We start from the raw sequence: 14,031 nt of genomic DNA, 5'->3' as shown, positions 1-14,031 counted from the left end.
ATATGACTTGTGATTCAATTTCTTGTTTTGATTTCTTATTTTCTTGATAAATAAGAATGTCTAGTTTGGGGCGTTTTAACACTAGGAAGGACCGTTTGACCGCCTACATCGTGTTCGCATATACAGAAATTGATTTGAGCATTCGAACATAAAGAATGGTCGTTCAAATGCTTGCTTTGCGTTCGCACATATAAAGACTTTGTTTTGGCCGTTTGAACGCCCTCAGCGAGAATGATTGTATTAGGGTTATTTTTCTTATTTTTTTGTTGTTAGGCTAGCCTATAAATATGTGGAAAGCAATCGTATTATGGCTTTATCAAAGAAATTATTATTTGAATTTATCTTCTCTTCTCTAATATGAAACTTCTCCCTTCTCGCTTAATTTTTAGCCACGCATTATCTTGCTGCCAGTTACCTTGAGCCTTTCTCGTCCGTCGAAACCCTCCCTTCTCCTTGGGACACTGACACCTTCTCCCTTCTCTTTATTCACCCTACAACACCTCATGCAAAATCTACTTATAATCCATGTCCACTTCATCTCCACCTTCACCATCATCACTTGTCACTAACACATTCACCAGCTCTTTGCCGATTTTGCCCTAGCTACAATCTGGATTTGCGAAGAGTGCAAATATCAAAATTGTAGATAAAAAAGTTATGGAGCAAATCCAACAGGTTTCGTAATTTTCTAGTTACGAGAGAATATTCTCTTTTGACTGCGCGGACTACATTTTTGCACTCAAGCTTGAATTGGTAGTCGAGATTAGGTTATAACATATATATATTACGTATTTTATTAGTGCATTTAAATTAATAGAAGTGGCTCAATGGGTGCATGCCAACTTGTGAGGGAGAGTTTTTTGGGTGAGCATGTGACCTATTTTTGGGTGAGCACGTGGCCTTTTTAATCTTCTCCCTTCTTAACGTTCTCCCCTTTTTTTTGAGGCAGTCCTTCTCGACTTCTAAGAGATCCCATTTTGAGAGAGAGAGAGAGATAGAGAAGATGATCACCACCTTAGTTTCCGCTTGCCATTGCTGTTGCCACTATCGCTTGTTGCCTTTGCTCAAGAAAGGAAGGAGAGGAAGCTGAGAGATTGGGTATTTGGGTTAGCGCTAGCAGCTGTTGTCTTTTAAAAAAAAAAATCGTCACTAACTATCCATTGGATAGTCTGATCCACCCGACTCGCTATAATAACTAAGCAGGCTGCGCGGGCCGCCAAAAAGTAAAGGCAGGCTGCCAAATGACAAGGCAGCCTGCAAAAAAACAAATGGCGGCTTGCTTGCCATTAGCAGGCTGCCTTTGAAAACACTGGCTTGGATTGAAGCATAGAATGCATTCAGCATGCTTCAAGAATAATTTTCTGCCCTCAAATTGCACGTGCGGTTGTCCTTCTCCTGAAAACACACACATTTACTGTATGGTATCTTCCTAATGATCAATGGATCTATTGCAGGACAAATGCTCTGAAGATTGTTATGCTTGCTCAAGTGAAGGGAATAAATTTTCCTATACAATTCTATGCTGATAAAATATGTGACATCTTGATTATTGTGCTATCTTTCTTTATTTGTATTTTGTCCTTGCATTCTTGTAAAATTAATATGGATGTGATTTCTGTCTCTAATTTCCTGCTCTCTTTTAACTTCTTATTTCATGCTTTTCATGTACTGAAGGCTGAAGAATCGGCTGTTGAAGAATGTATGGAGAAACAACAAGATGAGATTGATGCAGCTCGTTCGAGTGTTACTAGGTAATCACATTTTCTCAATTGTTTTGGGTTGATGTACTCTGGATGTACTATAGAGTGTAGACTATTCTTTCTTGGTGTTTTGAAGTTAATTTTCTTTTAATTTCATTCAGGTTGCAGCAGGAAGAGAGTACCTTGTCAGAGAGGTTATCAACATTAATAAATTCTAAGAATGATATGAGTAAAGAGGTGTGTTTACTTGTACGGATGGTTAAATCGTTTTTGACCTTTTTCTTCTATTATTTGCCCAGCTTACTCTAATTAAATAGGAAGGAATTGTATTACTTCTATTCATACTAATCTTCTATTGCTTGTACCGGAAATAAGTATTCAACATGTATCCACAAAATTTTAAATGAGTGTCATATCCAATGTTATCTGATACGGACAAAAGTAGTGAATGAAAGTATAAGTTCTTCCTGGGAACCTTACAAATAACCACCTGTGGATCGGCCTTTGGTATCGATTCTAGATTCAGTTTTAGGCTTGCAGTCATTCTTTCAGGGCAAAATAACAAATATATTTTTTCACTGTTCCTTACCTGACCCCCCCTCATAACCCCATTGAGGCAAGGGGTTTGGAGAAAACATTGCCAACTCCCTTAGAATAAATGGGGCTCATTGTAATGGGTTCCCAAAAGTGTGTTCGGCCAAGGATTTAAGTGGCATTTAGCACACTCTGTACTGACCTAGTAAATAGGCATGACCTGGCATCACATAAGCAGTATCAAAGAATTCCACTTTTCTTGTCTTGGCCAGTATAGTGTCGGCATGGTACATGGGCCTGCATGAACTGTACCACCCGGCACTTGACTCCATGTGTTTGGCCACAATATCATCTTAATACACAGATAAAAACCCCCATTATTGGGGAATCTGACAGGGCCCTATATATTTAATACAAAATGTTTTCAGTTCTGTGAGTGAATTGACTCTGGTATCCTTCATCTTCTTAATTAATTTATATAATCAATCTTGTACATTTTGCTTGTTGTGGACTATACAAGTTAACTGAAACCTTTTGCAGATAGAGGAAACCGAAAGAAGACATCGTGATTTATGTTCCCAAATTCGTGAACTTCAGCAACGTCAAACAAATAAGGTTGAGTTTCTCCTTATAAGGGTTTCTTTCCTTTTGTTAAACTTTTGTGATAAGTTGAAACATTTATATTTTGCCACAAATTTACTCTCTAATGATTGATTGAACCAAATAAGCTCTATTCTGCTTGTCAGGTAACAGCTTTTGGAGGAGAAAGAGTGCTTAATCTCTTACGATCAATTGAAAGACATCACAAAAGATTCAAAAGCCCACCTATTGGTCCAATTGGAGCTCATGTGGTATGTGAGAGTGAGCTCTCTCTCGTTCTTTTCTTATATGTTTATCTTATGAAGCCCTGAGAAGAAAATGTTGATCAGCCTTCTTACTGTAGGTCATTTAATTTCTCTGTGATACAGTAATGCAATTTTTGAATTAAAAGATAAGTGTCCTACGAGAGCTAGGAATACCTTTTAAAATTCTACAAAAGCAAATAGATCAGAGTTCCTCAGTAAGTTATGCCAAGTCAGTGTAGCATCAGCAAATTGAACCCTTCTTCAACTCGAACATTCATTAAGAGTACATAAGCAAAATATCATATCTCTATTCAACTTTCATGTAGTTTCTCTTTTATCATACATCATCAAATCAATTTTTTATTTCTTAATAGTGTTTGATATCCTTATTTGGTCCATGGGTTCCACCTGCTTCAATATCTTCTTTGAGCATGTAAGTCTTTGTACAATCTAATACATAATGTGTCAAACAATGTACTGAAATTGCTTCTATATGAACAAAAACTTGATTGTAAGAATACTACGTTGTACTTTGATTACCCTTTGGCTTTTTTCTTTTCCCAAAATTGCTTGTCAAGGTTACACGTTTCTTTTCTGCCCGTACTTAGATTCATTCATGTGTTATGTGTTTGTCCACAAACCTATGTTTAAAAGCCAAGTAGCTTTATTTAGAAGAAGCACCTCCGATTTTAGGATAATATACTTGACTGAACCACTTGTTTACTTTTTTTAGTTTGAATGGTTATATTTGCATTTGTCCTCTAGTATTACGTTCATATTGCTAGGCCAATTTCTTATGGACTGATTACTTCAGTGAATGCGGTGCTTATTTTCGACTTTATTATGCTGAATAGTTTGGTCTAGCATGGATAACTTGAGTTAGGCTATGGAAATTGAGCTCTCGATGTCCTTTAATTTTGTGCAAACTAAAGCATGGTTATCATGACTTCAATTTACATATGAGAAATAAATATGTAGATACATATATACATACCAATATAATGTATATGTATATTATTTAGGGAGGGCGAGAGGCCTACCCTACACGTGATTTATTATGAGTTTGGAAGTGATTGGAGCAACCCAAGTATTGATAAGGATCTACAAGTCAATGTAGGACTTAATATGCCTTGCATTTGTGTCAATAAAGGGTCAGCAATGTTTGGCTCGTCCTGTGCTGATTAGGATGGGCTGGCACAGGTATCTTTGGTTATGCTATAATTTGAAGCTTTAAGAAGCATTATGTGTGCCATCTCAAGATGGTGTGCACTAGGCACACCTGATAATTGCAATCCATCCTTCATGTACACAGCAATGGTATGATGAATGGTTGAAAAATGCTTTAGCTGATGTTTTCCTTACCTGTACTCAAAATCAAACAACAGGTGATTGTAGTCTCTATTGTTCTTTGTTGACCATTACTATTTTGTTCAGCTTCATTGATTGAACTGTTTTTAGCAAACTAATATGCATGTTTGTTGATGCAGAAGTTGGTTAGTGGTGATACCTGGGCTGTAGCAGTTGATTACGCTATTGGGAAGATATTAGATGCTTTTATTGTTACAAACCATAAAGATTCACTTGTTTTGCGAGATTGCGCTAAAGAAGCAAACTACCGCAACCTTCAGATCATTATCTATGATTTTTCCAGACCACAGTTAGATTTTCTGACGCATCAGTTTCATGCATGTGGTATCTGTTCCCCTTTTCTTGCAACATACTGTATTTGATCCATGAATTTGCATTTGCAGGCTGAACATTCCATATCACTTGCTTCCTTCTACAAATCATCCTACTACTCTTTCAGTTTTACATTCAGACAATCCCACTGTTTTAAATGTATTGGTTGATATGGTTAGTATACCTCTCAGACTATGGATTTTGGAATGTTAATTAGTGGTTTGCAACTATATTTCCTCAAATTATATATTGAATTCTTTTAATTTTTTGCATGCTGTTGTTTTCTTGAAATTAAGTTTGTGATGTTGTGTTTAAGTCTTGATTTTCTCTTTGAACTGCTATTACATGTCAATTGTTCAAATACTCAGGTAAACAAATACTTATTGGTTTGTAATATCTAGAGTTCCCGACGGCTAGGTATCAAGTAATGTTTGTAATGGGCAATTATGTCAATGTAGGTCAATGAGGAGTGAGGATATCACTTAATGCATATGGACTTAATAAAGTATGTGGGTGCTTACACATGGCTGCATAAAAGGTATTGAGTATATAGTATATATTAAAATGTTGAAAATTGGCAATTCTTGTCAAATCGTCCAGCCTGTCATTTTGCCTCTCATTATTTCAAATTCATATGGATATGCAGAATAGCTGTACTAGAACCTTTTATGTTAAAAATTTGTAAAAGTGTTCCAACTTTTAAAACTTCTATATCCATTGGTTGTGCCTCTTGGGATCGTAATAAGCTAATACTTAGTGAAGGATGATATAGTTTGTCACGATCTAAATTTGGAATCATGATCGGCCACATATCTCAATAGACTTGAGGTACACGAAGCCTTAACATTAAATTTTTAAATTTACAATATAAAAGAAACTCAATATAATTTGATACACCAAGCCAATAACTATACTCTTAAGGTAATAAAGACAATGCAATCATGCAACCAATGTCTTGAAAGCAATTATTGCAACAAAAAAAGGGAGACAAATCCTAAGTCGAGGTAATTGAGTCCGGTGCACTATATTCATTCACATGTTGATTAAAATCTGAAGTATTAAAGGAGTTAATAAGCTAACAATTTTAGCTTAGTGGATGATGAACCCACCCAAAAGCCAGTAAAATCTATAATCTATAAGCATGTTTTAAAAACCATAGCTCAACAATTAACGACATTGGTTGGTATGTTTGTAATGTGAATAATAAAGCACAAGTAACAACAATGTGGATAATCAACTGATTATAGGCTCAATTTCATTATATAGAACTTCCCAAACTCAATAATTGTCATATTTTTCATTTTGGAGTTTGTGCCCATGAATCCACTTCAACTAGAAATTATCTTTAGATGATGCTCAAATTTTTTACTCATAGTTAATTTGGTTAGAGTCATCGAAAGGTATTACTGTGTGATAAACACACTTTATTTCTTTTACTAACTATTAAGAAAGATTAGGGTCACCATAAGGAGATTTCTAATCTAGTTTTGGAATGTTCCATAACTCCGTCAAAATCATGTAAACGGATCATAGTTTGATCATGAATTAGTTTATTCCTTGGAGTTCAAGGTAGACTTGAGTCATCACAAGAAGATGCACGAAAAATATCTCTTCTGTGACTGTTCTCAAATGGATCATAGCTGGATTAGAAATTAGTCTATTCTTTGGACTTCAAGATAGACTTGAGTTACCACAGAAACATGCATGAAGAATATCTAGTCTGAGATTGTTCTCAAAGTTCTACCTACTCATAACTAATTTTCTCTAGCTACTTATGATCAATATATTTGCCACTTGCATGAAGAATATTAATTCACGAAGATAACATATCATGAACTATAATATTGCACGAAGTATAACATAGCATGAAGATAATCATAATGCATGAAATATAATACTGGACGGAGATAATACAATAAAATCATATTACAAAATACAAAATGATAAATACATAAGTGAATCTAGTCATGCTCCAACGACCCTCCGACAATGAGATCGACGACGTCAAAAACTCACGGAAGAGAGGAAGGTCTAAGAAGAGGAAGACACTAGGGTTTTTATAAAAGAAAAGGATTTAGGGTTAGCGCAAACTTCTCCTTGGCGAGTTTGTGGGGAATTTCACAAAAGTGCTGAAACTTTTTCCAAAGTATCTAAAATAAAGTTTGCAGTCTAGCCCTATGTAAATATGTGATTTGAATTCAGTTATATAATTGCATTTACTAAATTAGTAGGTGTAGGAATTATTTAAGCACACCATTTTAATCAAATATAGGGTTGACGATGAAATTACATGATAATAAAATACAATATTTGATTTATTTTAATGAAATTGCAAAGTTGTAGTCTCTACTGAAGTACTGATATGAATTATATAATAGTTCAAATACATGCGAAACTTGTAACTAGTTCAAGGCCATTGGAATAATGTGGAAAAAGAAAGTCATAATCATCCTCTTCTTCATGTATATATTTATTGTAAGACCACTTTTATATCTGATGTCTTAGCAGCGAAATCCATGTCAAATATGAGCTAGTGTCAACCTATCCCTTGCTCCATATGAATGTTAACAAGCACCTTTTTGCATAACATAGATCTTTATTTTGTTTCTTTCAATTTAATATTCATTGGACGGAAAATTTTCATTTAATTTTTTCACAATCTTTTATATTGATCTCTATATTATGAGGGTTGTGTTTGTGTTTGTTCTTTCAACCCATTTAACCTGAAATTAACTCGTTAAGTCAACCTAAAATTAACTCATTAATCCATCAAATAGAGGGGATGATGGTTGAGAAAAACAGAGCACGCTTGGTAGAGGAGAGAAATAGGAGCGAGGGAGAGAAGAAGGAAAGAAGGTATATAGAAGTTTGATAGCTTAGGAAAAGTAATTTTATATCATATTTTTAAGACTCCACCTTGTGCACATATCACCCACCATCAGCCGTGCGCCATGTAAACCCCTGGCTGCTGTGTACCTGCCACCTGCAACATTGAGTTACATAGGTATGGTCATGTTAACCCATTTATGACTTGACAACTCGATTATGACCTGAATAACTCATGTAATTGTAACCCTTTTAACCATCTAGTCTGGTGACCCTCTGATCTATTTACTAAATGGGTCATTTTTATGTTTAACTCATTTAATAAATGGGTTATGTTTATGTTGGCAACTTGACCCAACCCGACTTTAATTGAACCCGACTTTATTGCCACCCCTACTCCTACTCTATGCTTTTCTTTTTCTGCTTGATCTTACAATTTGATGAGGTACGCATTTTTCAGTTTGCTTATTGTTCTGAATTACTGTAACTAATTTAACTTGTTTGAAGCAATGATCTGATTATAAATGTGCCCTTGCACTGGGATACAACCTGCATTGTGGATGAATTCTGCAGTTTGAACAAGCTTAGGAAACTGAATATCAAGTATACATGGTGTTATTTGAACATTGTTCTGCATGCAATGATCTGACATCTCAGGAATAAAATGGATCACTTTAGCATGTTTCTTTTATAAATTATCTAATTTTCAATGTTCTTCCCATGCTTCTCTATTACTTGGGTTTGATAATCTGCTATCAGGACATATGAGCAAGAGCTTACTAAACTGTTCCAACCTCCTAGTTTCCTGGAACATTATAATATACAAGTTATTATCACATGATCAACTTGATTTAATCAATGGAGTTAGTGACATGTACACTATTCTAATCATGGTTATATGCCTTCTTTCATTTCTGTTTTACTGTGTGATGCCTAATATTGTTTGATTGCATTCTCCCTTTCAGGGTCATGCTGAGAGACAAGTCCTTGTTCAAGACTATGAAATGGGCAAATCTGTTGCATTTGAACAGCGAATCCAAAATTTGAAGGAAGTTTATACATCCGATGGTTATAGAATGTAATATTTTATCGGTCTCGTATTTAAACACATGTTTGTGTTTAGACACACATAGATCATGTTCTCTATGCTTTCTTTTTTATAGAGCATTCAACTCTATTTGGCTTATTATTGAAGTATGTTGCAGGATCAGTAGAACTAACTAATTCTTTTGAGTTTTAAACACAAACGGAATCATTTGCACATAATTAAGCCTTCCTCTGTGAAAAACTTGAGTACATATCCTTCAAGGGTATTATAGAGGACTTCCAACAGGAAATTTTCTCGATGTTCTCATGCTTCATTTACAGAATATAAATACTCTGCTACTTTTTAACTTGCTGATAGGATAAGTAGTCTCAAGAAGATTTGGCTATGATATGATGGGGATACTTGTGAGGAATTGCCTGTTACCGGTCTGACCTCTGTTTGTTGGTCAATTATAAACATATGCATTTAACCACATTGGAATATTTACCTCTTGCACAATGAATTATTACTGTGCACTGTGCAGGATTTTTTTTTTCTTTTTTGAAATTTAAACTACCACTTAGTCTATAGTAAATTTAAGGATGACAGGAAGAGTCAACAATATGACTGTTAACAAACAAAATTTGAGCATGTCCTTTTGATTTGATATTTTCTTGATGCGAAAATCTAACAATCCTGTGATAGCCTCACCAAGCATTAATAGTAAATGATGTTACTAAGAGAAATCATTATTTAGTGTGTTAAATAACAGATACTTTTATTACAACTATATGTTTAATGGTGTATCAGGTTCTATAGAGGTTCAGTTCAGACCACTCTTCCTCCAAACAGAAGGGGTAGGACTGGTCGTTTATGCAGTTCGCTTGATGATCGAATTAATAATATTCAACAAGAAGCTTCTAAGCTCCAAGAAGTTCTTCAAGAAGGTAGAGGAAGGAAAAGGAATTCAGAGGAAGTATGTCGGAGTCTTGAACTTCAGATCCAGAGTTTGAAGGTATATATATCCATCACCCTGGCACAGAATTTTTCCAAATTTTTTTGCTTTTCGGTCTGTGGTTGGTTGGTCAAAAGGAGAGTCGGCTCGTCACAAACTCACATGACAAATTGGTCAGACCTTCTGCACGGCTGAGATGCCATCTTCTTTCGGAACTAGGCCACACGATTCCTTCTCTGACCTTTTGTTTTCTTTTGATTTTCTCAGAAGAGAAGGTTAAATGATGAGCGAATTTTATTGTCCAAGCAAATGGAATTGCAAGATATGAAGAATTCTTTTTCTGCTGAGAATAATCGTGACCCTGCACCGAATGTCGACGAAATATATGAAGAGATATCGGTCTGTTTGAAGTTTGAAAATAAGTCATTGTCGAGAAAGATCTTGTAATAAGTAGGATTTTGATGTTCTATATTGAGGATAAGCTTACATTTCTCTTTTGCCATATTCTGTAGCAAGTGCGAGATGATATACAAGGAAAGGAATTGTTACTAGAGAAAATCAAAGTCAGGATGGTTATGGCAGAAGAGAAGGTGAATGATCTAAGGTGCTCTTTTGAGAGCTTATGCGGTATGGCTATATGTACCTTCAAGTTTGTGATGTTTATTCAACTCGTTGAATGTTGATAACCTATGCACCCATATAGACATATCAGATTCAATTTCTTTTTTACTTTATTTAATAATATTTGCAGATACAGATGTTATTTCTCTTCCATTCAGTCAAAATATAGAAGATGACACCTAATTTTTAGTTGCAGGAATGCTTTGCACATGTTTACCTATTTTATAACTCATTTCAGATTCTGTAAAAGGCGAAGTTAATGCTATTGAGATCGCAGAGCGTGAACTATTATTGACTGAAGAAAAGTTGCAGTCAGCAGAAGAAGTATGTTATCTAGTTGCATTGTTTTGATTGTTCTTCTGTTAAAATTATATATTTTCTTCCTAGCTGGTTCTTTTTATCAGGAGAGGGCCCATTATGAAGGCGTCATGCAAAAAAAGGTACTACCTGATATTCAAAAGGCTGAAAAAGAATACGAGGAGCTCCAGAACAATCGTCAGGTTGACTATGTGCATAATTTCATTCATAGTTACCTATAAGTTTTATCAAGTTTTTCCTTGTGTTTTCACCTCCTCTAGGATTACCTTGATAAGCAACATCCCTGTAAATTGCATTGGGACACTTTATTTTCAAGCACATTCTAATGTCCAATATCTAGCTTTACTTGATATTGATAGATGATCTTTTACGCTCTTATTGTTGAATAGGAAATGAATATATTTTCTTGTGCATGTATGTCTATTATTTAACTTCTGAAGTATGTCCTGACTTTCAGATCTTTCAACTGCTGTCCTAGTCCTGAATAAAAGATCTTTACTAGGGTGCTCCACAGATGCTTGACAAACAATGTACATATTTATCAGAAAAAACGAAGTATTAGAAAGATCCTTCAGATCTAAAACATCAGGTTTTTGCCTATATGCTATGTTTTGCATCAGTTTGGGATAATCGGAGCTTGGGTGCTACTCTATATCATGGTTCTTGTAAGTTACACTCATGCAAGACGTTACAAGTTGTAACATCCTGGATGAGTGTGAGTAAAGAAGCTAGTCCAATTTTGTTAAAAAAGAAGCTAGTCCAAGTGACAAGACTTGATTAATGATTTCAAATGTAATAACACTTCCAGGGAAAAGTATTAAGTTGGTAGACAGAATGAAATGGAGATCAACATAATTTGCTTACAAGAGACCAAATTCAGAGAAGCTGAAGATATTGAATATTAAGCTTTTTATAATATAATAATATTGTACAAAATAAATGCTGAAATGGTTAGCTATAATAGTGGATTATCCTTAAGCTAATGCTAAAAAGTTGGAATAGACTGAAGACTTTGGTATTTTCTTCTTGTTTTCTGATGATGCAGTATAGCAATCTGTTGTGACCTTTTTTCTCTTATTACTGTTGCATTTTATCATTTTTAGAGTTATCAGATTTACACATTATAACAATAACAAGTTAGGGCCTTCTATATGGATCCCTTCTCTCCATCCTATTTTATAATGTATTAGAAATATGTATATGAGGGCTTTTTGTATGCATAGTGTCACGACCCAAAATAGGAATCATGACTGGCCATGCATCTCAATATGCTTGAGATGCACGAAGCCTTATTAATACTCTCTACGTGTACGATGGCAAAATAAATAAATAAAATGAGAATGTGCTTTATTAAATTTTATAACTAATTGCAATAAAATAAAACAATGTTAATGTTTTTGAGTCTCTAAACTAAATAAATAAAACTTCTAATCTAAAACATAAAATCTAAAAGAGCGGAAGGGTAAATAGGTGAATCCTAAGTGGAGATGGAGTCCGGGTATATCTCGCTCAGTCGCCCCGCTGACTATTACCTGAAATAAATAAACAAATACAAAAATAATAGAAACCCATGAGCCAACAACTATAGCTCAGTGAGTGGAATCCACTCGAAAATCAAATAAATTTTAAATCATATTAATGCTGAATAAATTAAACTAAAAGCAACAATATCCATAACAATATGCAATGCTCTCTAAATAATAACAATAGAGAGATGTCACAACTTGTAACCTTGCACATTTTCAACATATTAATATCTTTTGATATTTATACTGTCATATGTCTCAATGGGTCTAAACCTTGTGGATCCACATCAACTAGAAGTCATCTCGAGATGACGCTCGGGACTTTTCTTCATAGTTGATCCGGTTAGGGTCATTAGAGGGTATCACCCTGTGATCAACACACTCTGTCTTTTCCTCTAACCGTTGAGAGAAGTTAGAGTCACCTAGGAAATTTTTTCATTCATCCTAGGACTGTTCTCTAACCCCGTCAGAGTTACCTAAGAAAGTCACCGCAGTGATCTAATTTAGGGCTTTCCCCCGGACTTTCAGATAGACTAGTCACCACGGAAAATCGCAAACGATTTATACCGAGACAATTCTCGAAGTCGTATCAATACTAGTCTCATTTTTCTTTTCACAAATTTCAATATTTGCACGAAGTATGACGATGCACTAGATATAATAATTAAATGCACATAGAAAATAAAACAATTGAAATTTTCGCACGTACGGATAAAATAAATAGATTTTCACACAGAAATTGCAACAATTTAATTTTTACACATAAGGGTGAAATAAATAAATTGCACACAGAAAATTTACATGGTCCAACAAAAATATGAAATACAACAAAATAAATATGTGAGTGAACCACTCACTTGAGTCTAGGCAAAACAACCGAAATCTCAAATCTCTAGCTCACGTACTAAAAATCACCACTAACGAGTCGCGTGGTGGTCTCTGATGGCTCCGGCAGCGCTCTGGTGGGCCGATCCCACAGCGGCGACTCCGATGGTGAGGAAAAAGGAAGCGAAAGAGGGGAAGAAGAAGAGAGAGAAGAGGGCTAAGATGGTTAAGCCGAGAGAGAGAAGAGATCAGGGTTTTAATTTATAGTTTAGAAGAGAAATCTAAACCTAATCCGATCCGGATTAGGCGTGATTTCTCTCTCTGCCCCTCGTTGCGTGCTGGAGAGGGAGAGGGGAGGGGCTGCACGTGCAGAGCACGTGCATCCTCCTCTCTCAACCCCTAAATTTTTTTTTTTTAAAAAAGAAATTATTTTGTTTCTGGTTATAACACATAGACCTGCATATCGGTCCATAGTCAGTTCATATGCATTATATGTGGTCAGGCGGGTATATGTGGGTGTGTATTCATATGAGGTGCATATGCAGTCGGGCCACATGTGCACATGTGATCGGCCTGATATGCAGGCCACATGCATATGCAAGCTGGTTCATCCACTGCCACTAACTATGCTGCTGTATAAGCCAATCTTATAACATGTAGCTTTCACAATAGAGCTAGCCAATCTCTTGGCAAATAGACACCTGCAAATTCCAAATCAAGGACAACAAGTAAAACAACAGAAGCTCACAAGATGGCACAAACTAATCACTGGATCAAAGTACAATGAAAAGGAAGACTAGTTTAATAAGAGGCTAGGCTTAGCGAATGAGTAGAATGAAGAGTATGAAGCATTCCACTTGAGTAGATCTCGCTTGGAGAAATCACTAGTTGGGCGACCGGTGTGCTTTACAATCATCCAGTGCTAGGAAGTTCACATGACAAAGGGGTTCTGTATCAAGATGAGAGAAATTTTGAGTTATCACCAACACATTCTTATAGACTCAATATTTGCAGAGATATAGGGGCTTATGCAGGAAAAGAAGACTTGGATATCTTGACCTGATCTTTTATTTTTAATGAGGTTTATCAGAGATCTTCTACTTGACATGCCAAGTGGAGCCTAAGAATGAGCTAAGCGGATTGAAGTTAGGGAAAAGATATAGTTAGTAGTATA

At 35.5% G+C, this 14,031-nt stretch overlaps 1 protein-coding gene across 3 annotated transcripts in view; it reads left to right on the top strand.

Moving 5' to 3' along the window:
* The window catches only part of LOC140772272 (structural maintenance of chromosomes protein 6B-like), a 36,296-nt gene that overhangs the window by 18,473 nt on the left and 3,792 nt on the right, over positions 1-14,031 (top strand). For 2 of the 3 annotated variants that reach the window (XM_073114257.1, XM_073114259.1), the window contains 12 exons: positions 1,675-1,751; positions 1,862-1,937; positions 2,775-2,849; positions 2,981-3,085; positions 4,567-4,736; positions 4,831-4,933; positions 8,551-8,663; positions 9,423-9,627; positions 9,835-9,966; positions 10,080-10,194; positions 10,427-10,512; positions 10,593-10,688. In XM_073114257.1, the coding sequence (XP_072970358.1) occupies positions 1,675-1,751; positions 1,862-1,937; positions 2,775-2,849; positions 2,981-3,085; positions 4,567-4,736; positions 4,831-4,933; positions 8,551-8,663; positions 9,423-9,627; positions 9,835-9,966; positions 10,080-10,194; positions 10,427-10,512; positions 10,593-10,688 (1,353 nt within the window). The remainder of the gene's footprint in view (positions 1-1,674; positions 1,752-1,861; positions 1,938-2,774; positions 2,850-2,980; positions 3,086-4,566; positions 4,737-4,830; positions 4,934-8,550; positions 8,664-9,422; positions 9,628-9,834; positions 9,967-10,079; positions 10,195-10,426; positions 10,513-10,592; positions 10,689-14,031) is intronic. The other variant, XM_073114258.1, reaches the window with a different exon arrangement.

Source organism: Typha angustifolia, chromosome 12, assembly GCF_048772165.1.
Source record: "Typha angustifolia cultivar Huaian chromosome 12, ASM4877216v1, whole genome shotgun sequence".
In the NCBI taxonomy this organism is placed as follows: domain Eukaryota; kingdom Viridiplantae; phylum Streptophyta; class Magnoliopsida; order Poales; family Typhaceae; genus Typha; species Typha angustifolia.
This window is presented reverse-complemented; position numbering and strand designations above follow the sequence as displayed.